The sequence below is a fragment of the Notechis scutatus genome, chromosome 5 (genome assembly GCF_049901735.1).
Source record: "Notechis scutatus isolate UNSWTSFEM ecotype Mainland chromosome 5, rNotScu1.2, whole genome shotgun sequence".
Classification (NCBI taxonomy): Eukaryota; Metazoa; Chordata; class Lepidosauria; order Squamata; family Elapidae; genus Notechis; species Notechis scutatus.
In genome coordinates this window covers 51,860,651-51,885,884 of record NC_142013.1, presented here as the reverse complement: position 1 = coordinate 51,885,884, position 25,234 = coordinate 51,860,651, and the positions used below count along the sequence as shown (strand labels likewise).

The window sequence follows — 25,234 nt, the reverse complement described above, 5'->3', positions numbered from 1 at the left end:
GGCTCGGTGGTCATATGACTGGATGGACGTGGCTTGGTGGTCATATTATTGCTTGGGCATGGCCAATTCAATATCATTCACTTCAAGGCACCATCTCCTCGCCTGGCCTCTCATGACTGTGGGGATGCTGCAACAGTTGTAAGTGTGAAAAATGGTCATAAGTCACTTTTTTCAATGCCATTGTAACTTTGAATGGTCATTCCACACAAGCAAAGTACCAGCAAAGGAGGGGAAAAAAACTCCAGAGAAGTTCCTGAGACAGGAAGTCTAGTCCTGCCAAGAATGTAATAAGGGTTAACGGAGAGGCAGTTTCTTTAAGCAACACCAGAATGTTTCCTTCCTGCCTTCCTTACAGGATTAGGCCAGTAATTTCTTCCAACAACCAGTTCTCCGAACTGTTTAGAATGTTAACAACCGGTTCTAGCGAATAGGTGCGAACTGGTAGAATCCCACCCCTGGGAATAGTCCTTAATTAGGACATCTGCCCACATAAATTTTGCCCTATACCGGAAGTACATTCACATCTGAAGATGAATGATTATATCTGGCTGCATTATATTGCATGTATGGTGCTAGAGCTTTGCAGAGCCTATGGACAGGCCATTTTTCTATTGGCCAGAAGTTCTACATCACCTCTCTTCTTAGGTTCTACATTGTACACTGTAGAAGTACTATCTGTTCTTCTCCAAAAGCTATAGAGTAGTATCCTTTTCCTGTGGCCTGCCTATAAACATTCTAAATAATGCTTCTCTTTTTCTTTCTGTTCAGTTGCTATAGCAGTGGGCAACCATGGTTAAAAGTATTGCAATAATACCAAACATTTTATCATAACGTAACAAAAGAAGAATCATGCCTTTGTGGCTAGGAAGTTATATGATAGCTCAGAATGTTTTGTCTGGGTGGTTTGCAAATGGACAAATGTGCATAACGTGTACTGAAAATGTGCAGGAGAGGGCCAGTAGCTGTCTGAATGAGGGTGAGAAGAATTTTCCTACTCCACAAGGAAAAGATACTGCTTAAGCCTTAGGTGACTTTCCTTTTGGCCCTGCATTGTCTCAGTGTTTCAAGCTCAGCAGAAATGAAGTTCTTTATCAGGGATTAGGGAGTAGAAGTAGCTTAAAACCTGTTTTGAAAGTGCTCATACCAAGGAAGGTGCATCCTGCCACTTTACAAGCTTCAGCTATCCCATCTGATATAACCTGAGTGAGCTGAGCCACACCAACATCCGGTTTCCCAAATGCAAAATGGCCATGGAAGAAGAGAGGCTCAGCTCCTTGAACCAGCAGGTCATTGACGCATATAGCCACCAAGTCCTGACCAATCATGTCATGCTTATTGCACAACTGGGCAATCTGTAATAAGACATACAAATTAGCCACAAATTGCAATGAAAATAGCTGTTCATACAAAATATTACTTCAGTGTATTTTGATGGATCCAAAAACTCAGCTGAAAACCTTCCCATATTGTTTGGACACTAAAAAGCTTCCACTGGTGCAGCAGAAGAATGTACAGTAGTCCACATTTTCTCTCTTCTCTGATGATTATTAGGAAGTATGTAGAAGCTGCACTGGAAGGGATAATTCGGGATAAAATAAACCAGCTATTTCACAAAAGGGGTTGGGATTTTCAATAATTCAGAATAAACAGTTATGAGTAAATAATTACAGTAAAATATGATCAATTGTATGAGCCTTGCAGAATCACACCAGTTATCTTCCTAGCAATCTAATGAAAGCCACAAAAAGCAATAGATATAAATGTAACTTTGAGAAAGGGAAACAAGTAGTTAAAAAGACTTCACACTCTTACATAAATTGCATTTACTCCAACCTTAATGTTTGAAGATATTTTGTCCAGCAAGATTATATCATCAATCCAGGAAAAAGGAAATAGAAAGGGAAAAAGACAAAGGAACAAAGCAGAGTTTATTGAAAATTATGGGGGACAGCTATATAGGTGGACTGACTGCACATTGCCAGTGTAGAAAAATAAAAACAGTAGTTCAAAATAAACAAGTAAGTGAGTTTTGTCTTTATGAGCAAACCATTCCCTTCTGATTGGATTAAAGAAAGCTTATGATTTTTTAATCACATATTTATGTACAAGCAATCATGTCCAGTTTTAAGATGGATGTACCTCTGGTTACCTTAAGTTTTGTTCCAATGCCTTTAGCATGCGATACTAGAATTGGATCGCGATAACCAGAGGCTTTCAAATCAAAGATGGCAGGAATGGACCCATCACGCCCAGGGCAACCTGCAACCCATAAAAGATATTATGGACCATAATATTGCTTCAGAAAACTTAAAACATCACTATTCTCCATTTAAATTCAACATGCTTGTAGGAAGATGAAGACATAGTGGAGGAGCACTCTCTAAGTTCTCATATTAGATTCACATATGCACAGGGATCATTATGTATTGCATAATTTGGTGTAACAGGTATAAGCTGCAATATGTGCTGTATAGGAATCAATACAATTACTCAGAAAAAAAAAATCTATATTCATGGTAATATTCCAGCTGTTCTCAATAACAAAATGGCTACTGTTATCACAGGTATCAAATAAGGTTATAAGTCCATACTTAAACTATGAACTATAGCTGGCATCAGATGTCTGTGTGTGTGTGTGTGTGTGTGTGTGTGTCTGTGTGTCTGTGTCTGTGTAACATGACTATTATATGAATCTGGCTTCCCCACTGATTTTGCTTGTCAGAAGGTTGCAAAATATGATCACATGACCCTGGGACACTGCAACAGTCATAAATATGAGTCAGTTGCCAAGCATCCGAATTTTAATCACATGACCATGAGGATGCTGCAATGGTTGTAAGTGTGAAAAACAGTCATAAGTCACTTTTTTTCAATGCTGTTGTAACTTTGAGTGGTCACTAAATGAACTGTTGTAAGTAGAGGACTACCTCTATTCACTGAAACAATTCCAACTAGTGGCACATTATTAGTATAAAAACAAATTTTCTTTGTGGCAAATACCACTGTAAAAATGATTTACAACTCTGCCACTTTAGCCTCTTTTTTGTTTGAGATTATAGCAGGTACCAACACATGGTGATGCTAATTGCTAAAAGTCTTGCTAATAGAAGATGAAAGCTGAGCAGCAGGTATTATCATCCAACAGCTGTTTCTATATTCTATTCAATAATTACAATAAGTGAAGGTGGAACAATCAAGGGATGTTGGCAGTTCTACAGAAGAAACTATGCCAGCTCTCACTAGGTCAGCTAGTGGGAAAAGAACTATAAGCAGAATAGCAGGGAGGGGTGAAGGGGGTGGAAGCAATTTCTACTTGTTTTCATTATGAGTTCTATAACATTGCACTTTATCAAGGTTGCGTATTTGAAGATGGTAAAGTGATAAGTGGAGATCCCAAAGATGAGGCAACTTTTTTCAAGAAGGGTCCACACACATCTGCACTACTCAACTGACTCTGAGGACACAGATAAACTTCCAAGTTGCCTCAATCAGTGGTGGGATTCAAATAATTTAACAACCGGTTCTCTGCCCTAATGACTGGGTGGGCATAGCCAACTTGATTGGTCTCACCCTTAGGAAATTTCTCCTTAGTCCAACTCACAATAAAATAGCACTGTTCCAATATTTAGAATAGAATAACCGAGTTGGAAGGGACCTTGGAGGTCTTCTAGTCCAACCTCCTGCTTAGGCAGGAAACCCTACACCACTTCAGGCAAATCATTATCCAATCTCTTCTTAAAAACTTCCAGTGTTGGAGTATTTACAACTTCTGGAGGCACGGTGTTCCACTGATTAATTGTTCTGTCAGGAAATTTGAGGGGCCCTTACAAAAATGAGGGAGTCAATCTATTTTCCAAAGCACCAAAAGGCACAACAAGAAACAATGAATGGAAACTAACTGAAAAGAGAAGCAACCTGGGACTAAGGAAAAAATTCCTAAGGGTGAGACCAATCAACCAATGGAATAGCTTCAGAGGTTGTGGGTGCTCCATCACTAGAGGTTTTCAAAAAGAGTGAGGGAAGTACACCCCAAAAGGACAGTGCCAGGAACTACTAAAACAATGCAGAAAACTTAAAACAGCCATTCCCCACCTTTTTAAAAAAAGTCAACCCCAAGGCAAATGCAGCAGCTGAGAGAGAAACTAATAGCAGCCCTCATGCTAATTGAAAGCCTGGGCATGCTGCCAAAAGTCATTATTGTATGTTCTCTATATTCTAAATTGGGTGCTTCACAGCAGAAGCAATGCAGCTGGCTGGACCACACATGCAATAAATTCACAGCCTATATGATCAAGCTGCATCATTGTCCCCTCCTGTATCTTTTCCTCCAAGAAGAAACAAGAAGTAGCCATACACTGCAGCAGCTATAAAAGATCTTAGGGAACTCCAGGGAGTATCAGCTGATCACTTAATAGTCTATAATGAAAATGTTTGTAATCTTGTCCTTCTTCCTGAAGGGAAGAGGTTAATCCTATCCCTAGATGAGTGATTGATGGTTTCCCTGCCCTAACCCTGTCAGTTTCTGTTGTTTATTGACTAAATTCAGTATATATCAGCTGCATTCCAGCTGCAACTATTAAGTGGTTCTTGGCTGTCTGCCCAGAGCTATTAACTGAAGGGAGAGAGGAAAAAAAAACCTCTCTTGCACTTTATTTTTAGCTGGTCCTCCAAACTGCATAAACAATTAACTAATGGTTCAGGGCCTCAATGACTCTCTAAAACACAGGTGTCAAACTCATGGTGTCATGTTGCCTCACGTGATATTTCACAACACTTTTTCCCTTTGCTGAGTGGGGTGGGTACGGCCTGTGTATGATGCATCTGCCCAAGGGCCAACAATTTGACACCCCTGCTCTAAAAGAATGCAAATGATCAGCTGTTTGCAAGGAACCCTTCCATTCCCCACCATTCAGTCAGAGCTGAAGAAGCTTCTTGGATGAGAAGCGAAACACCTTCAAAGAAAAAACAAGAAAGTCCAGTTGCCTCTTGAAAAAAGCACATTTGAGACAACCATGACCTGCATGACTAAGAATCTCCATAGACAATAAGTGGACATACACCCAATTAAGTACTGTACATATTAATGGATTCATATTACTTGAACTTGATTCCTTGATAATTCTACTAATTAAAAGTAGAATATCTAGATATAACTACATTTTCCAAGGCAAACATATTTGCTTTTAAATGATACACTGATGGGTAACACTGGAGGCCATCTTGGAAAAGATATTCCCTCTGCTGTGTGTAGGAAAATGGGAATGATTATGAACTTTTCTTGGCATATGTAATATGAAAGACTGATGATGTGCCATTATGTAATTTTCAACTCCAAACGACCACATAGATATTCTCCCTTACCTGTCCCTTACCTAGTTTTTAAGGTATTCCAACTGTGCACTCATTGCCAAAACTGAGCTCATCCAACTGGCTGCTTGGTTTAAATACATTCAGGCTTATTATCCAAATAACCAGAAATTTCAGTTTATTATTAAGCAGTCCTATGAGAGAATGGAAAACCTTCTCTGCTGCTGTTATTGATTCATAGAAATCAAGACAAGTTATTTAAAAAAATAATAAAGATGGGATGATGGGGTCTGTAAATGAAAATCACTCTTGTGCAAAGAACTAGAGAAGAACTTCTGAGCTAAGTGAAAACAATCCAGGAAACTTTTGCCAAGGGTTGTTTGGTTCATCCTGAACAACAAACGTATTTTAATTCCAAGTTCATTGAGAATTCTTCCATTCATCCTTCCCTTACCTAGCTTGGTACCCCTTTCAGGGGATAACACAGATGAATGATCCAAGATACTGCATGCAATGGAATCTGAAATTCTATCTTCATGTGATGGGGACCTCAATCAGAAAAAAATGCAATTGTAATTAATAAAGGAGACATTTACAGAACTCATAACAGGAGACTACATTGCAGTAAATATCAAACACCATGTTGACTGCTGATGCTATTAAATGAATTTACATCCAGAGAAACAGTGAAAAAGTTCTGCATAAAAACATAAGAAACCTAATACTTCCTGTACTTGAAACTATTGACAAACTATTTTTGTTCAATGGTGTATCTATAGAAAAGAACATTTGTAGCTCAGCTCAGCACAGCTCCTGGTTGAATTGTGAGGTTTCTGGTTCTTTCTGAGCTTGGTTGTTTTCTTGCAGACATTTCATTACCCAACTAGGTAATATCATCACACGCTCAGAGAGCAGCAAGGATCTGTCAATGGTACATATTAATAAGTGATAAATAATGCCAATCATATTACATTAATTGGAATTGCTTATTAGTTATTGCTTATTTAATGAATCTTTATTGAATATTATAGTGGTCTTAATAGAATGGTTTACTTGGCCTGCTATGATTTGAAATAAACTGGTATTGTCTGTACAGTTAGATCTTCCCTTATGATCACATTTGGACCTGGAATCTCAGTTGTTGAGTGAAGTGGTCATTAAATGAGATGCCACATGACCGTTTTGCTCAACAACTGCAATCCTGGCTCTCCCATTTTGCCACGGCTGCAGTGGAGGTAAAAAGATTCAATACAGTTCTACTCCATCATTGACTTTTATGTATGTCATCCACCAAGAAACCAAAACTATCTCAGTTTCAATGTTGTCTGGAGATAAGATGCTACCACATGTTCCAATATTTGCTGAAGAAACACAAGTTAGATACTGTGGCAATTAGCTAAATTGATATAATTCCTCTGAATAGTTTTTCTATATCTTTAATATGTACTAAAGAAATAAAATAAATGATTAGAATCTTTATAAACCATGTTCATAGATATGTTTTTTGGTTTTTTTAGGTTTTGAGATATAAATTTATTTTTATATTATTTTATTATGTTATGTTTATGTTATGTAAGCCGCCCAGAGTCACTGACAATGGGTAGGCAGCCATATAATTTTTTAAAAATAAAATAAATAAAAATAAATACATTCCCAGAACAGTTCCCATTTTTGTTTAAGATGCTGATTGCAAGAAAAAGTCTAGGAAAAGTCATAGGTCATGGTTTAGTACATGTTATTTTCCATTGTTCACATACACAAACTGTCTGAAGAATGCAATAGTTTGATGGCGAGTTTCTTTTCCGTAGGTTGCACCCTGGATAGAAACGACTGCTAGTCCTTTGTAGATAGCTTCAAGGGCTGACGTGATGTCCTGTTTGACAGCTGTTACTGTAAGGATTCTGTTTCCATTACTCAGCACTTTGCCTTCCTTTATTATAGTAGCTCCATGAAATATTTCAAGGCCTAACTCATTAGCCTGAAGAAGCCCTAAACAAATTAAAAGAAAAAACGGCATCATTATTTTTCTCACAATATTTTCCATAAATAGTTATTACTGTACTGCAGTTATATGGACAGTTCCCATACTCTGTGATGACTGGGAGACAAATTTTCTACTAATGAAAAATCTTCAATTTAATTATTTGCTTCTGTTATAGAAACTCTTAAAAAAGGACAAACCTAGGAAATAATTAAGAATGTTACATCTCAGAGGGAGTTCTAAGATGCTATTCTTTGAGCAAACATGACTATCATCAAATATCAGAAGAGAAGACCGAGACATAAAATACATAAAAATAAGGAACTTACCAGTGATTTCCATGCTTTTTTTATGACCTTGCAGATAGCTGCCATTTTCCATGGAAACTGACACAGCAGTACAATTATCTGACCAAGCCAATATAGAATTGCAGAGCTGGCCACTAAGTGCAGCTTGGATAACTTCATAAAGATCACTCTTAAGAAGTTGAAGAATTATCTACAAAATTATGTAAAAAATCAAATACAAGTACTATAGTAGTTCTAACTTCAGAATTCAGTTTTGTTGTTCTTTCTTTTCCGAAATGCTGTATTTGTGTCTATCTACTGGACCTGTATAAGCACTAACATAAAGAATGATATTTTCAGGGAACATGGCAAAGCAGGAAAGCAATGGAAATTCCCTTTGGGCTCTATAGAAGAAAATATACTAGTATAATCTAGAAGCTAAATCAGCATCTCCTTTCTTAGCTCACAATGTTAATGCAGCATTATCAGCTGTAATGTACAAAGCATTAGACAACAAAACATAACAGAAAATAATCCAGTCCAAAGCATTAATTTATTGTTTTAGTGTTTCATTGGAATTATGTATCTCTCCTTTACCTGGCACTGTGGGTCACCAAAATGACAGCCAACACTTAAAACTTTCACACCATATTTAGTAAGCATCAATTCTACTTGCAGCACACCTACAGGGGGGAGGCAAAATAATGAATTTGTTTACATGTCTTAAAAGAGAATACATTATCTGTCTTTTTTGCCTGTGGATTTAGGGTTTGTATTCTGAATCAGGGACCCTCACACATCAGTTTTGTTCTCAGATCAGTCCTTACCTGACGCATGTAACACGACATCTCATAGAATAACATCTGAAGCAATCTTTTGCTAACAAATAAAATCAACTGAGATAGATTTCTAGGGGCTCCCACATACACAACAAGACACAACATCCAGAGTTATATCCAGGGTGCCAGAACTAGACCAGACAATTCTGTGGAAAATGAACTATTCCTCATAAGCTTCTTCAGAGGCATTCAATTAAGCACATCAAGCAGCTGGACTGAAATAGGATTCACAGCTGTGAGCTCTCAGGCTTTGCACAGTAGGCCAAAGGTCATTCTCCACTCAGGAGCTGTTTTCCTCTTTAATATTTTATTATTTGTTTTACCATTTAAAAGAGCAGAATTCTACTCACCAAATAAAATGGGGCTGTTTTCTCCTTCATTTTCTTGTTATGCCTGAACTGAGATTTCAATAATAAGTTTTGTAAGAACTATGAAGTCACATGCAAGACTTTAGTGAGGTGGGATGGTTGCAATCCTGAGACCATTAGTTGTGCATAACTAATTTACTGTACAGTCAACAATTCCTTTAAAAAAATCAAAGATAAGTATAGCCCCTTACCTGCATATGACATACCTTCTTGCTTCATACTTTCAAGAATGTGTTGAAGGAGCGTGCTTTTAATTTTTTCCAGGAGAACTTCAGAAACCTAATAAGTTAAGGAAATGAACACATTGAGAATTCTATATTGTACATTCTCTTCAATAGCAAGACACAAACACAAGCACTCAGTTTACTACAACAGCACATCGTCTAAATACGCATTGCAACCTAAACAGAAGTAAGGGCATGCTTCAGAAGTCAAGATGCCATTGATTACCAATACTTATGAATCATTCAATACTGTCAGTGCATATGTGTGTATCTGTGTACATTGTGTGTGGGGGTTGTTTCAGTATGGCTATGGCTGTGTTTAGAAGTGCAGTTTTTACATTCTTAACAAACACAGAACTTCTAATTCTCTCCTGCCAGGCAGAAACATTCCTATCCTTGTGTTCCAAGGATAAACATGTGTATAGTATATATGTGCTAAAATACAATGTCCTTGTACTTTGGTACCAGAGGTTCCATATTTTAATGAAGTGCACAGCTTACTGTATCTTTGTTTCTTTAGAGAAAGGAAGCCAACAATATAACTGAACTTTTTAAAAAGATAAAGTTGAATGATTGTTTACTCAGGAAGCCTACTAAAGTAACCAAATGTTCACTTATTTATTTAATATATAAGGCTTCTTGATATCTTTCAGTAAGATCATGGACCAAATATGATGCACCTTAGGAAAAGGGGCAAAGGCTCCTATGCCAACAATGCTTGCACTCTGATGGTCATTCAGCAGCTGCTTCTGGACCGAAACTGGTGGCATGGGAATAAAAGTGGTTCCATCAACAAAGCATAAATACTGGAAGGAGAGCAAAAGAGACTGGATTATATATATGGTAAATGAAATCCATGTTTTTATTGTATTCATATTTCAATTAACACATACTAGACCTGCAAACTGTGCAACAAGCCTTTCCAACTACACTGCTCAAAAAAAATAAAGGGAACACAAAAATAAGACATCCTAGATCTGAATGAATGAAATATTCTTATTAAATACTTTGTACATTACATAGTTGAATGTGCTGACAACAAAATCACACAAAAATTATCAATGGAAATCAAATTTAGCAACCCGTGGAGGTCTGATTTGGAGTTACACTCAAAATTAAAGTGGAAAAAAACACTACAGGCTGATCCAACTTTGATGTAATGTCCTTAAAACAAGTCAAAATGAGGCTCAGTAGTGTGTGTGGCCTCCACGTGCCTGTATGACCTCCCTACAACGCCTGGGCATGTTCCTGATGAGGTGGCAGATGGTCTGCTGAGGGATCTCCTCCCACACCTGGACTAAAGCATCCCCCAACTCCTGGACAGTCTGTGGTGCAACGTGGCGTTGGTGGATGGAGCGAGACATGATGTCCCAGATGTGCTCAATTGGATTCAGGTCTGGGGAATGGGCGTGCCAGTCCAATGCCTTCGTCTTGCAGGAATTGCTGACACACTCCAGCCACATGAGGTCTAGCATTGTCTTGCATTAGGAAGAACCCAGGGCCAACTGCACCAGCACCATCTCACAGGGGGTCTGAGGATCTCATCTTGGTACCTAATGGCAGTCAGGCTACCTCTGGTGAGCACATGGATGGCTGTGTGGCCCCCTAAAGAAATGCCACCCCACACCATTACTGACCCACTGCCAAACCGGTCATGCTGGAGGATGTTGCAGGCAGCAGAACGTTCTCCACGGCATCTCCAGACCCTGTCACGTCTGTCACATGTGCTCAGTGTGAACCTGCTTTCATCTGTGAAGAGCACAGGGCGCCAGTGGCAAATTTGCCAATCCTGGTGTTCTCTGGCAAATGCCAAACATCCTGCACAGTGTTGGGCTGTAAGCACAATCCCCACCTGTGGATGTCGGGCCCTCATACCACCCTCATGGAGTCTGTTTCTGACCGTTTGAGCAGCCATATGCATATTTGTGGCCCGCTGGAGGTCATTTTGCAGGGCTCTGGCAGTGCTCCTCCTGTCCCTCCTTGCACAAAGGCGGAGGTAGCAGTCCTGATGCTGGGTTGTTGCCCTCCTACAGCCTCCTTCACGTCTCCTGATATACTGGCCTGTCTCCTGGTAGCGCCTCCATGCTCTGGACACTACGCTGACAGACACAGCAAACCTTCTTGCCACAGCTCACATAGATGTGCCATCCTGGAGATGAGCCACTTGTGTGGGTTGTAGACTCCGTGTCATGCTACCACTAGAGTGAAAGCACCGCCAGCATTCAAAAGTGACCAAACCTTCAGCCAGAAAGCATAGGAACTGAGAAGTGGTCTGTGGTTACCACCTGCAGAACCACTCCATTATTGGGGATGTCTTGCTAACTGCCTATGCTTTCCACCTGTTGTCTATTCCATTTGCACAACAGCATGTGAAATTGATTGTCAATCAGTGTTGCTACCTAAGTGGACAGTTTGATTTCACAGAAGTGTGATTGACTTGGAGTTACATTATGTTGTTTAAGTGTTCCCTTTATTTTTTTGAGCAGTGTATATTCTGACTTCTTAACTGAAGTTTGTTTCACAACAGGGTGGTTAATATTATCCCCACAACTGTCTATTCCTCTCTGTTTTTCTTCTTCTTCTTTGCCAAATCCACAAACCTTCATTTTTCCTTACTTTGAACTCCATGAATGTGGAGGTGAGAAAGGAGCAATGTAAGAAAACACATTTCTATGACACCTTCTCCATAATGCTTTTAAAATTATATTTTTTCCTGGCTTTTAATAATATTTTCAAATGAAATTCTTGAAAATGTCAAAGCTTGGTACTACCATATTTTTAAAACTTTAATTGCCCTAAAAATGTTGGATATATGCATTCACCCTCAGCCCCCTCCCCACCTCATATATACATACTCTCTTTGTGTGTATGTGTGTGTGTATCAGTGGTGGGATTCAAATTTTCTTACTACTGGTTCTGTGGGCGTGGCTTGGTGGGTGTGGCAGGGGAAGGATGCTGTAAAATTTCCAGTCAGAGGTGATATTTGCTGGTTCTCAGAACTACTCAAAATTTCCGCTACCGGTTCTCCAGAACTGGTCAGAACCTGCTGAATACCACCTCTGGTGTGTATATATACATACACCACACATATATAATCACATTAGAATATGTAATCAGGATAAAAAGCAACCCAAGCAAACAATGGTAATTCTGACCCAAATATTTAATGAAACAACATACTGAAAATTCTTCCCCTTTAAGGAGTTCTTCAATGATAACCATCTCACAGGAGTCTCCAGAATGACAACTCATGTTGTCCTGCATTATAAATAGAATAGCCACTGGTCAATCTTTTTTTTTAATCTTTCCTTTTTTTTAATGAGAAACTATCTTTACAACGTTTCCAACACAATAACACTTCATTTTTCACATATAAAACTTTTTGTAGAGTATATTCTACTCATGGGTAATACAAATCAAATCCTTAATAATTTCTTATCTTATATGATCACAATTAATTATAGAATTAGAATTAGAGTCCAACACCTGCTCACTTCAGAAATGTGTCTTGAGGTAATCATAGTATCATGTGGGGGACTATACACACCAGCATATCTGCATATATAATAGCTACTGTATTACATTGGAAAGTTAGGTCTAGAGGTGACAGTGGAATCAGTGTTTAATTGTCCTTGTAATAACAGAAAAGGTACAAGTTTTGTTCCTGAGATGGTAGCTTTCTTTAGGCAGGAAATATTTCCTATGGAACAGTTTTAAAGGCGATGATGTCCTCTACATTCTCTTATGCTAGGAAGAGGATTCATCGCTTGTGTTTATAGAAGATAACTAATTAAATTGAGTGCCACTGCTAGGAAGATGTTTAATTTTAATCATATCATAGATAAGCTTTTCTCTTTGTCAGTACTATTTTATTAGAATATTTGTATCCTATTTTGGATTACACAAGTCAATGGTCAGAAGAAAATACACTGAAAACAAAGAAACATTTAGCAGAGATCTGACTCTGCATTTATAATATACAGAAAAGAAAGCATACACCATAAAATGTAGTTTATAATCAGTTTTGGCCCACTGATTCACTAATTCACTTTAATATATCGCAACTTCACTTATTGAATTCTGTAATCTTACTATTATAAAGCAATTATAAATCAAAATGAATCACATTTGGGGTTCACATATTGTCTGAAGTCATAATGTGATTTAATTTACATAATGTGTATTTTCTTAGTATTATGTATGAATACAGGGAATATTTTTACATAGAAATGTAAGTCACCTGAAGAATATCTTGTGCTGCCTTAGAAGCATCTGCTCGGTTGGATGCAAGAACTATTTTTTTTCTAGAATCAAAATTACTAGGTTTTATCACCAATGGAGGAAAATCTGCACTTTAAAATAAGATAGAGCAAATTAGAAGAAAATGTACAAGATATGATCTAATATCTCCTTTTATAAAACTACAGATTGGAAAACTATGACAGAATCAAGGATCAACATTATTTGCAAGACTCTTACAATTCTGATCAGCATTATGTAAATACTTCAATAAGGGTGAATATGCATAAGTACAGTCTTGAAGGTAGAGGTCTCAGCGTCCAATCTGGGATCACAATTATATCACAATTATTCCTACTTCCTCTTGAGAAACCTAATAAATTACCCCTAAAGTTGCTGAAAAAAGAGAACTTTGTTCTTTTTTCTAGCCTCATCTACATCTTCTGCCTCTGTTTTGAAAGATGGAAGTCTTAATTTTATTAGCTTATGGAGGGGCTTGGTTAAACTGCCTCATACGAGACTCAAATGTTGATTGACATCTGGCATGAGGTGATAACCTGCATTATTGTGCTTGCAGGCTAGACTTCTCAATAATATGCTTTTTACAAAATGATTATAGTAATCTATTAGTGTCAACGTATTTTTGATTATTTACATTGTTTCTAAGACTTTTTCTATATTATTTTACAAAGAATAATAGTACTAATATTATGAATGCACCAATTATCACATTAAACAGGAGGAAAACCTTCTACGCACCAATTCCACCCACGCTTTCTACAATTTTATAAACAACAAACTAAAAGACTCAAGGTCCATCCCACCCCTGAAAGGACCTAATGGTAAAGACTGCAACGACGACACTATTAAAGCTAACCTCTTTAACACATTCTTTGGCTCAGTATTTGTAAACAGCAATGGATCATGCCCAGTATTTCCTAGTCGAACCACAGACAACTACAATGATCTAATACATATCGATTTTACAGTAGACAATGTTGAAAAAGCACTATGCAATCTAAAACCATCTCTATCTATTGGACCGGATGGAATATGTGCCTACTTCTTAAAAAAGCTATCCACTGCCATAGCTGAACCTCTAAGCATAATCTTCGAAAAATCTTTCAGGACCAGCTCCTTGCCAAAACTATGGTCACAAGCCACAGTCATCCCCATCTTCAAAAAGGGAGAGCCCAGCCTAGTTGTAAATTACAGACTAATCTCTTTATGCTGCATCACCTGTAAAGTTATGGAATAAATTATTAACCAATCCATTATCCTCCAGTTAGAGACAAACAACCTACTCTCTAATAAACAATTTGGTTTCAGAAAAAAACTATCCTGCAATTTGTAACTCTTACACTGCAAAAACATATGGACTACACAACTCGATCAGGGCAAAGCAATAGATGCAATCTACATAGATTTCGGTAAAGCCTTTGATTCAGTGGTACACGACAAACTACTCCTAAAACTAAAATCTTATGGTATCTCTGGACACCTGCATAACTGGATAGAAACATTCCTGTCAAACAGACAACAAATGGTCAAAATTGGGAGCGTCCTATCAAATTCTGTACCTGTCAACAATTCTGTACCCCCAAAGCAGTGTTCTAGGACCAACTCTCTTCATACTCTACATAAATGACCTCTGTGATCATATTAAGAGCAACTGCATTCTCTTCGCTGATGATGTAAAGCTATTCAACACCACAAACAATACGGCTACCCTTCAAAAAGACCTCAACTATATATCAGAATGGTCAAACAAATGGCAACTTCAAATCTCAACAAATAAATGCTCTGTCTTACATATTGGCAAAAAATAATAATCAGAAAATAAAATACAAGCTAAATAGTCAAGACCTTGTTAATGATCCAAACTCTGTCAAGGATCTTGGAGTACTCATCTCTAATGATCTAAGTGCTAGAGTCCACTGTAACTACATAGCCAAAAAGGCATTAAGAGTTGTTAACCTAATCTTACGTAGCTTTTTCTCTGGTAATATTACACTACTAACTAGAGCATACAAAACATTTGCTAGACCAATACTCAAATACAGCTCATCAGTCTGGAATCCACATTACGTATCTGATATTAACATAGTGGAGAAAGTCCAGAAATATTTCACAAGAAGAGTTCTCCACTCCTCTACTCGTTGCAGAATACCTTATGCCACCAGACTTGAAATTCTAGACCTAGAAAACCTAGAACTACACCGCCTTCGGTCCGATCTAAGTATAGTATATAAAATCATACATTGCAATGTCCTACCTGTCAAAGAATACTTCAGCTTCAACCATAACAATACAAGAGCAAACAATAGATACAAACTCAAGGTTAATCGCACCAAACTTGATTGCAGGAAATATGACTTCAGCAACAGAGTGGTCAATGTCTGGAATGCTCTACCTGACTCTGTGGTTTCTTCCCCAAACCCCAAAAACTTTAACCTTAGACTGTCTACTATTGACCTCACCCCTTTCCTAAGAGGTCTGTAGGGGGCGTGCATAAGCACACCAACGTGCCTACCATCCCTGTCCTATTGTTTCTTTTATTTTTCTTATATGTATCCATGTATTCATAACTATGTTTTTACTTACTGTATTTACCGGACTATAAGCCGCTACTTTTTTCCCACGCTTTGAACCCTGCGGCTTGTACAACAATGCGGCATCTATAGATTTTTCTTCGCTAACTGCCATCAGGGGGCGCAAAAGCGTGACAGACGCAAGAGGTCAATGCAAAGAAGAAGACCCTACCGGTAGTTTTTGGCGCACTCGACGCAAGCAGCACGACACGCATGAACGCAAAATATTTTTCACACCCACATCATGGAAAGTACACGAAGAAAAGCATATGATGCAGCTTTTAAGTTGAAAGCAATCGATCTGTCTATCCAGGAAGGAAATAGAGCTGCTGCACATAAGCTTGGCGTTAATGAATCAATGGTGAGACGTTGGAGACGGCAGCGTGAAGAACTGATTCAATGCCAAAGGACAACAAAGGCTTTCAGAGGTCATAAAAGCAGATGGCCTAAACCTGAAAATGTTCTTGAGGACTGGGTGAACAGAGAGCAGACGGCTGAGGTGTATCCACCGTGCAGATCCAACTGAAAGCGAAAACAATCACCAGCGAAATGGGTATTGAAGATTTTAAAGGTGGACCGTCATGTGTTTTAGATTTATGAGACGAAAAGATCTGTCCATCGGGCGCGGATGACTATCTGTCAGCAACTCTCTTCCGACTACGAGGAAAAAGTTGCAAACTTCCACAAATTTTTTGAAACAAACTAGCCGAGAATTCCATCGGACCAGATGACATCATAAATATGGATGAAGTACCTTTAATGTTTGACCTGCCTCTAACTAGAACTGTTAACAAGACAGGAAACAACTGACCACGAGAGAACGCATTTCATGTGTGTTTTGAATTGCACCGCATCCGGACAGAAGCTTCCACTGATGGTGATTTTTAAGTGGATGACTATGCCAAAAGAAAAACTCCCGAAAGGCATAGTCATTAAATTTAACAAAAAAGGGTGGATGATAGAAAGCCTAATGACTGAATGGCTGACAGAGTGCTACAGTAAGCGCCCGGGAGGATTTTTTTCACTGGAAAAAATCATTGCTTGTTTTGGACAGTATGAGGGCCCATATAACAGATTCTGTGAAAGCAGCCATCAAGAGAACAAACTCAATTCCAGCTGTGATTCCTGGAGGTACAACTAAGTTTTTGCAGCCACTCAACATCAGTGTGAATCATGCATTTAAAGCGGCACTCCGAGGTGAGTGGGAGGCTTGGATGACCAGTGGTGAGAAATCATTCACAAAAACTGGCCGCATGCGAAGACCATTCTTCTCTTTCTGTGTAAATATCTCATTTCACAACGTATATATCTGTGGCTTATAGTCTGGTGCGGCTAATATATGTAAAAATATTTTTTTTCTTTCAAAATTTAGTGGGTGCGGCATATATTCCAATGCGCTCTATAGTCCGGTAAATACGGTATACCTATTATCTTGTAAGCAATTGACAAACCAAATAAAATTTTAAAAAAATAAAAATATTTTCTTTCACTTTATAATAGTCATGTTCACACATAAATCTATACTTGTCCAATCTGACTCTTTTAGCTATTTAAAAGTCAAGCTTTTAGCTTCCAACTTGCATAGACTGGCCATTCATCATGAACCTCCAGAAATGGGGTAGAACTTGCTCAGGGATGTGGCAATCTCCTTCAAGAAACTGATCAAGAAGGAAGAAAGATGGGTGTCAGGTGTGCTCTCCCACTACTGTAGACCATGATAACAGTCACCTTCCTCTAATGCAGGGGTGTCCAACCTTGGCAATTTTAAGACTTGTGGACTTCAACTCCCAGAGTTCCTCAGCCAGCAAAGCTGGCTGAGGAACTCTGGGAGTTGAAGTCCACAAGTCTTAAAGTTGCCAAGGTTGGACACCCCTGCTCTAATGTTTCCTTCTGATGTGTCATCAGAAAGAGTGGTCTTTGTGCTTAAACTTCTCTTTCTAACCAATGAAAACAGTTTTTGGCAAATATGTTTCAGTAATGGTATATAAGTTATTTCATACTATTAGGCATAAAAAAGAAGAAATATTCTTCATATATAGAGTCTTAAAATGCTTGTATCAAATTATTTGATTAGAAACACAATAGTTGCTTAAGAACAAATAGTCTAAATACTTCAGTGAAACAAAATAAGTATTTACCTGTTAATAAAAGCACATGCTTCTTTAGGATTTGAAAAAGCTTTCCATCTTGCTGTGGGAATTCCATGCTGATCAAGAAAGATTTTAGTGAAATATCTATTTGTCCCCAACTGGGCTGCCTTGGCTGTAGGGCCAAAACACTGAATTCCAGCTGCTACCAAGTCATCAACAATTCCTAGTAATGAAATACTGAAAGGCTCAGATAAAACAGCTTATGTAATTGAATGTCATATTATTGTACTGTCCCAGAAGAAAGAGCATTTAAAAAGTACATCATTGCTATGAAAAGGGAAGAGTTTGGAATACAATGAAGTTGTTGAAAAGATTATGCTGTTAAGCCATTTTTAAAGGCAACTTTATTAGTCATCAGTGGCTATATGAATATTCATTAATATGCATGTTAATGATTGTAAGAATGGAGTGAACACTGAATGAAATTTAGGATTTTGCTTATCAGTCTCTTTATTACATATTACATGACTCTAAGAAGCAAATGGCTGAACTACAGTTATAAGGACCCTGTCCACTTCCTCAGGCCCAGCAGGATCAAGCTGTTCCTAGCTAATCAAATAAGACTGTGCCCAGTTATCTTAACTGGACCCAGACCAGATGGCATTTAAATTGGAATGAATGTAAGCAATTTTGCCTGCAAACTGTTCTCTACAACTGTGTCTGAATCCCCTTTCTCCAGGACAACTTAAAGAAGACCACCAGTTGGCTATCTGCAGATAGTCAATAAGGGTGGGAAAGTACTGTCACTTTGCCACCCTTACAGCAGCAAGTGTATGCTATAAGTGTAGGCCTTAATAGCAGGTTTTATCCTGCTTACTTGAGTTTGTCCTTTTTCCTCCAGCTGTGCTCTATGTATCTCTTATTTCATCTCTTTCATCTCATCCATGAATCATTGGGAGTGAAAGGATCCACGAGAGAAGTCACAGGGAGATAATCTGATCCAATGATGTGTGCTAGGCCCATGGCTGTCACGGTGGCCATTAACTTCTGAGCAATTAATGGGAAGGCAAATTAAGATGGAAGATACTTTGTATTATCAATTAAGCTAAATTATAGATTACCTATTAAAAGATACTGTGGGCCTAATCTATATTTTTTCCTTAGTTTTTGTAGAAAAAAATGTGGGAAAACACAGGAAGGCTGCAAAATTAAGATGATATGTGGATTCCCTATAAAATTTGACAAATGAAGGTATTTGCATAACAAAAACGTCATCGGAAAGCATCCTTGTACTCCATAATAGCAAACTACTGCAAACCATTATCAAATGTTTAGAATGCCATTCAATCATGACGTATCAACACTAAACTCCTTGTCCAGGATTGTACATCATTCTATAGCCCAAGACTGGGGCATTAATTTTAATCTAAATTCAAATCCTCAGCTTTGTAGGATGTTCAGACCTTACCAGCAGCAAGCAAAGTTTCTGGTCCAGCAATCACACACCCAATGTTATGATCTTTGCAGAACTGGGAAAGGATAGTATGGTTGCTAATTAAAACACCTGAAATAGATAATAAAAAACACACATTAAGATCCAGATACCAAATATGAGAACCGTGCTCCCAAGAAAAGCAGAAATAAGCATTCAATGAATGAAAATAGTAATTTTAAGAAATGTATATAAAGGGTTGGCTGAAAAAATCTTATATGTGGTGGACAGTTTCTATTTTTTTTTTACAACATGCTAAGTTTGGTTGGTTTTAGCACTGATTAGTTTTTACGCAGCTTCTTGGGTTATGCAAACTCAGCTTGTTTGGTAAGTTTATGATTCAATGTATTGTACAGATCCAGAAAATTGGGTTAATTTACTTAACCTAATTAAATTGACTGAATCTAGCTACTTCCTCTTTCTATTTTCTTCACAAATTGTTTTCTGTGTAATCATAAATCAAATGTATTGCCCTAAACATTTATTTTTGTACAATATGTAGTACAATAGTTTGGGGAGGTTGATGGATTTTTCTCCCCAGGGGCATTTAAATATATTAATGCATTGTCTTTTTACCTGAATTAGACATTTTCCCATCATTGGCTGTTCCGGCATTTCCTGGTGCAACCAGTATCTGTTTCAGATGTAGAGATTGTGCCAGCTTCCAAGCCAATGCATGTTCTCTGCCTCCTCTGCCAATCACAAGCACTCGATCAGCCATTCTCTTATTCCAGAAAGCTGATGGATGGTGATTACTGACTTAAGACTGCATCAAAAAGGAGAATCAGTTTAAAAATTATTTGGATAATGTCATGCTAGTGACAACCAATAGAACAACAGTGGAAAATGGTCCTGATTTATCTATAATTTAAAGCATGGTAAATAAAGTAACTGTAAAATAGTTGGCTTAAATAATTAAATTATAATAAAAGGGAACCACAAACTAATCAATACATAATTGGGCAAAAAGGTACTGACATATATAAATATATATAGATCCTGCAATGTACATTGCTCTTAATGTTGCTTCTATTTATTTTGTTTCAGTAAACTGGAGCTATCTCATTGGCTCCATATATCCATTTGATGGCAAGAAAAAGTTACATAAAAATAACTTTGCCACCATCCATCAGCTGTACAAATTTCTGTAGCTCAGATACAGCAGCCTTATAGCCATCCTTTTCCATTGAGAATGCAGCTTCTGGAGACAGACATATGGAGTGATGAGAGAAAAAAGGGGACATCCCCATAACCAGCCAAATCAGCCAAACCAATTCTGGTGATCCATATAGGGAGGCCAGATTCCCCCCACCCCAAAAAAAATCCCTAGGCTTATACAATGACTAACCTTCTAAAGTTTTTTTTTTAAGTTGTGACACTTCATTCAGGGCATGGAAGCTGGCAACTGCACGAAGAGAAATGGCAAGAATGAAAAGAAGAAGCAATTGAAACGTGTGTTATAAAAAGAGCTATGCAATTAGCCTATCCCAACATTATTCTTGATTAGATAGTTTCATGCATGTCAATAACATTGTGCCTTCATTTGACAATTAAAAAAAAAAGCTAGAAATAAGCATCATGAATGCTGGGGCAGAAAGAATGGGAGCTCTTTTAAATGTGACCTTTAAAATCCACTGCTGCACTTCTTGCCCATCAAATATGTTAATAACAGTACAGTGAAATATGCCTTTCTATCTCTACCCCCCTCCCCCCCCAAAAAAAAACACCATTATCTTTAGGTGGAAAAGCAAGCAGCTGGGAAGGAGTGAGGTTAGGATGGATCAGCCCTGTAGAATGTCCTAAATATAATTTCCTTCCACACGTAGTTTAAGTCATATGAGGAGAAACTGCCTCCTTTCACAAAAGTGAAAGATTATTTGCAAATGCCTCTGCTCGTGAATGATGCTGATAAAACCCTGAACTTAATTTACGTAAGTAGCATACGTGCCTACAATAATAAATAACCAGCAGAAAACAAAGGGAGAAATAGCTTACTATTTACTTAGCTTACTAAAACAGTTGCAAGATCTGAGCAAATGCTACTACATTGGTAGTTGGGTTTCATACAAACTAGCCCACATAATTTGCTAATTTGCATTGTTATTGTTTTATGCTGTAATCTAATAAATCTGAATCTTCATGCCATTTTCTCTTCCTTCCCGTATAAGAAAATCCTTAGGTTGAGAGATAGTGTCAGGCCCGGTGTTTTCTGTCATTAACCACTACATCATATTGTCATTAAAAAATCCCCATCCCTAAGAAAACAAATAAGAAATAAAAAACACAATAGATTGAAGAGAATTTATATTCCCATTTAGAGGAAGTTTTTGACTTGAAAGATTTTGACAATTTTTTTTTACATCTATATGTGTCTATTTGGGGCTTGTGCATTATTTTCTTTTATAGTAAATTTCAGAATTCTATACAGAACTTGAAAATCCACTTTCAGCAAATTGGGAGATCAACTTTTCTGGGAAGGAAGGAAGGAAGGAAGGAAGGAAGGAAGGAAGGAAGGAAGGAAGGAAGGAAGGAAGGAAGGAAGGAAGGAAGGAAGGAAGATCACAAGATGGCAGCATAGAGATACAGAAGACCTGAACTCCTTCCTGCCATCTAGTGATTATCTAATTTTTTATTACCTGGATACAGTACAGCTAGTCCTCGACTTACGACTACAATTGAGCCCCAAAATTCTGTTGTTAAGTGAGACATTTGTTAAGTAAGTTTTGCCCATTTTATGACCTTTCTTGCCTCAGTTGTTAAGTGAATCACTGCAATTGATAAATTAGTAGTCGGTTGTTAAGTGAATCTGGCTTCCCCATTGACTTTGCTTGTCAGAAAGTCACAAAAGGTGATCACGTGACCCCAGGAGACTGCAACCATCCTAAATGAATGATAAATTTTGGAATTTTGTTTTTGGAAATTTTTGGAATTCTGGCACAGATAAAGACAGAGTACACGGGCTGCTTGCAAGATGAGAAGACTGGATAACAATGGCAAGGAACTGGTTGGATGGAGAAGAGACAAGTAATTTTGCTCTGGTAATATAGTTTGCCAATTCCCCCTCCTGAATTTTAAAAGAGAGTACTGTGGAAAAGTGCATTATTGGATAGTCTACCCAAATAGCAGAGTATTTATATAAAGTATGGTGAGATAATCACTATACAATGGCATTATTGCTATCTGGATGTATTATGAATGTATCAAAAAGGCACACTGCATATTAAAAGAACAGTTAAAAAAACCTAGCTATCAGTTACTCTCTTAAGAACATAATTCTACAATCACAAAAAGAAACAAGATAATTGATCAAGATAATAAAAATAATTTTAAAACTGTGAGTATATTACATGGTACATAATAACTGCTTTGTTTTCTCAGCCTACTTGGGCTCAGATTGAAGTTTGTCATGTATGTTCAATATATAAAATCATAAGGCTAGTCTTCAGGTAGATTCAGCCAATAGCATGGCAATATTTTTTTCACATTATCTCTCAGATTTAGAGACTATTAATTTTTTAAGAGAATCACATTAAAAATGTTTTTACTAACATAAAACTATTAACTGCTTTCAGTATGTTTCATCATTTCACATGTTTACCTTTTACAATTTAAATACATTTTACAGATTATGAAATGCAGAAAGTTTCACTGCCCACTTTGCTTTGTAAAATATCAATTTTCATTTAGCACATTATAAAAAGTCTCTTCGATTAAAAATAGTCAAGAGAACTTACCTAAACCTTCCAAATTATTCTGTAAGACTATATACAGAAGTCAGTTTCAATGTTCTTTCTTCTAAACTGTAAAGAGCAGCACTGAAAAGAAAATCTTCAGATGATGTCAGATTAAGTTACAAAAGCATTTAGAGTGTGGAAGGCTTTGTGTCTAGTTGAAAGAATGCTTTACTGCGCACAACTGACAGACAACTGCCTGAAATTCCATCCCTGTGTCCAATCAAGTAAGAAGAAAATGGATTTGCATTAACCGTATTCTTAGATATCAGGAAACATTTTTCTTATATACAGGAAAGCTAGAAAAGTATTGCTAAAGATAAGGAACAAAAAGCATATATGAAAAAAGATACAATTTCTAAAAGAAATTTTTATTTTTTATTTTTATTGGTTTTTAAAACAAACATAAACAAACAAAACATAAAAACATAAAGCCATCCTCCATATATATACATACAGTGTGCCGGTTGGTTTACAAATTGTTTTGTGCTTCTATTTCGTAGTCTTCAATTACAATTATATTGTATATAATCTCATATTTTCAATCAAAAATTAAATACATTAATATCATTATTAATCAATCATTTGACTATACTTTTATTCATTCATGTTTTACGAAATAATCATATTTTACTTAATTTGTTTTATGACAGTTCATATTATCATCCCAAATCTATCCTAGAATCATTTTGTAGATATAAGAAAAGAATACATCTTTATATATTTATTATTTTCTAAAAGTCTACATATTTCATCACTATATTTTATTGTCTAACCATTGGTAGAATAGATCCCAAATTTTATAAAATTGTTCATCATCTTGTTCTCTAATTTCAAATGTCAATCTACTCATTTCAGCACATTCCAATATTTTCTTAATGATTTCTCCTGTGATGGTGTTTTCTCATTTTTCCAGGTTTTAGCAAATACAATCCTAGCCGCTGTTAATACATTTACAATCAGGTATTTCAAGTCTTTACTATATATTTCAGGTAAAATTCCCAATAAAAATATCTCTGGTTTAAAATCTATATGGTTTTTTTGTCATTTTTTCCAACCACGTGTGGATTTTAGTCCAGTATTTTTTAGCATCCGCACAAGTCCACCACATATGGTAATATGAGCCAGGTGTCTGATGACATTTCCAACATTTTTCGGATTTATTCTTGAACATTCTTGCTATTCTTGTCGGGGGGAAATGCCACCTGTAAAACATCTTATTCAAATTTTATTTATATGCTGTTGACATTGTCATTTTATAATTTTGAGACCACAATTTTTGCCATTTCTCTAAATCAATCCCATATCCAAAATTCTTCCCCCAAGCAATCATAGTTTCTTTAACTTGTTCTTCTTCTAGTTTAATTTCTAATAGATATCCATACAATTTTTCAATCACCTTTTCATCAGTACCTGTCAAAATCTTATCTAAGTCAGTCAGTTTATCATAGAAACCTTCTGTTTTAGAATCTTTATCATAACTTGAATGTATTTGCGCATATGAAAACCAATTCATCTTTATACCTTGTTCCTCTAGTTTTTGTATAGATTTAAGTTCACCCTTTTTATTCAATATTTCACCATATCTAACTGTTTGTTCCTTTTTGTATATTGTAGGATAAGAAAATGCTTCAATAGTCGATAGCCAGACTGGAATTTTCAAATAACATTGTCTTTTAATCTTCTCCCAGTTTAACCACAGAGACTCCCATATATAATGTCTTCTAAAATACCCCTGTGTTTTAGTTCCTTTATACCATAAAAAAGCATGCCACCCCAACAACAGATCATGTCCTTCTAATGTCAACAATCTAGTATTTCTTAATGTTATCCATTCCTTAACCCACATCAAATTTGTAGCTTGGTAATACAACTCCCAATTAGGCAAGCCAAATCCTCCTCTTATTCTGGCATCTTGCAAAAGTTTTAACTTTATTCTCGCTTTCTTACCTTGCCATATATATTTCAACACAATTTTATTTAAATCTTCAAAGGAATCTTTTCCAAGCCTAATTGGAATTGTTTGAAACAAATATAAAATTCTGGGTAATATATTCATCTTGATTGTTGATGTTCTCCCTATTA

The 25,234-nt window shown here is 37.0% G+C and overlaps 1 protein-coding gene across 2 annotated transcripts in view; it reads right to left on the bottom strand.

Moving 5' to 3' along the window:
• Positions 1 to 25,234, bottom strand: part of LOC113409759 (trifunctional purine biosynthetic protein adenosine-3-like) — a 51,491-nt gene that overhangs the window by 22,397 nt on the left and 3,860 nt on the right. For both annotated transcript variants that reach the window (XR_015749818.1, XM_087966723.1), the window contains exons 2-14: positions 19,995 to 20,184; positions 19,395 to 19,490; positions 17,975 to 18,149; positions 13,247 to 13,358; positions 12,187 to 12,264; positions 9,687 to 9,812; positions 8,974 to 9,061; positions 8,173 to 8,258; positions 7,618 to 7,786; positions 7,065 to 7,296; positions 5,762 to 5,856; positions 2,150 to 2,259; positions 1,145 to 1,352 (exon numbers count right to left, since the gene is read on the bottom strand). Coding sequence is in view for 1 of the 2 variants with exons in the window: in XM_087966723.1 (XP_087822849.1) it covers positions 1,145 to 1,352; positions 2,150 to 2,259; positions 5,762 to 5,856; positions 7,065 to 7,296; positions 7,618 to 7,786; positions 8,173 to 8,258; positions 8,974 to 9,061; positions 9,687 to 9,812; positions 12,187 to 12,264; positions 13,247 to 13,358; positions 17,975 to 18,149; positions 19,395 to 19,490; positions 19,995 to 20,139 (1,720 nt within the window). In the remaining variant the exon portion in view is untranslated. The remainder of the gene's footprint in view (positions 1 to 1,144; positions 1,353 to 2,149; positions 2,260 to 5,761; positions 5,857 to 7,064; positions 7,297 to 7,617; positions 7,787 to 8,172; positions 8,259 to 8,973; positions 9,062 to 9,686; positions 9,813 to 12,186; positions 12,265 to 13,246; positions 13,359 to 17,974; positions 18,150 to 19,394; positions 19,491 to 19,994; positions 20,185 to 25,234) is intronic.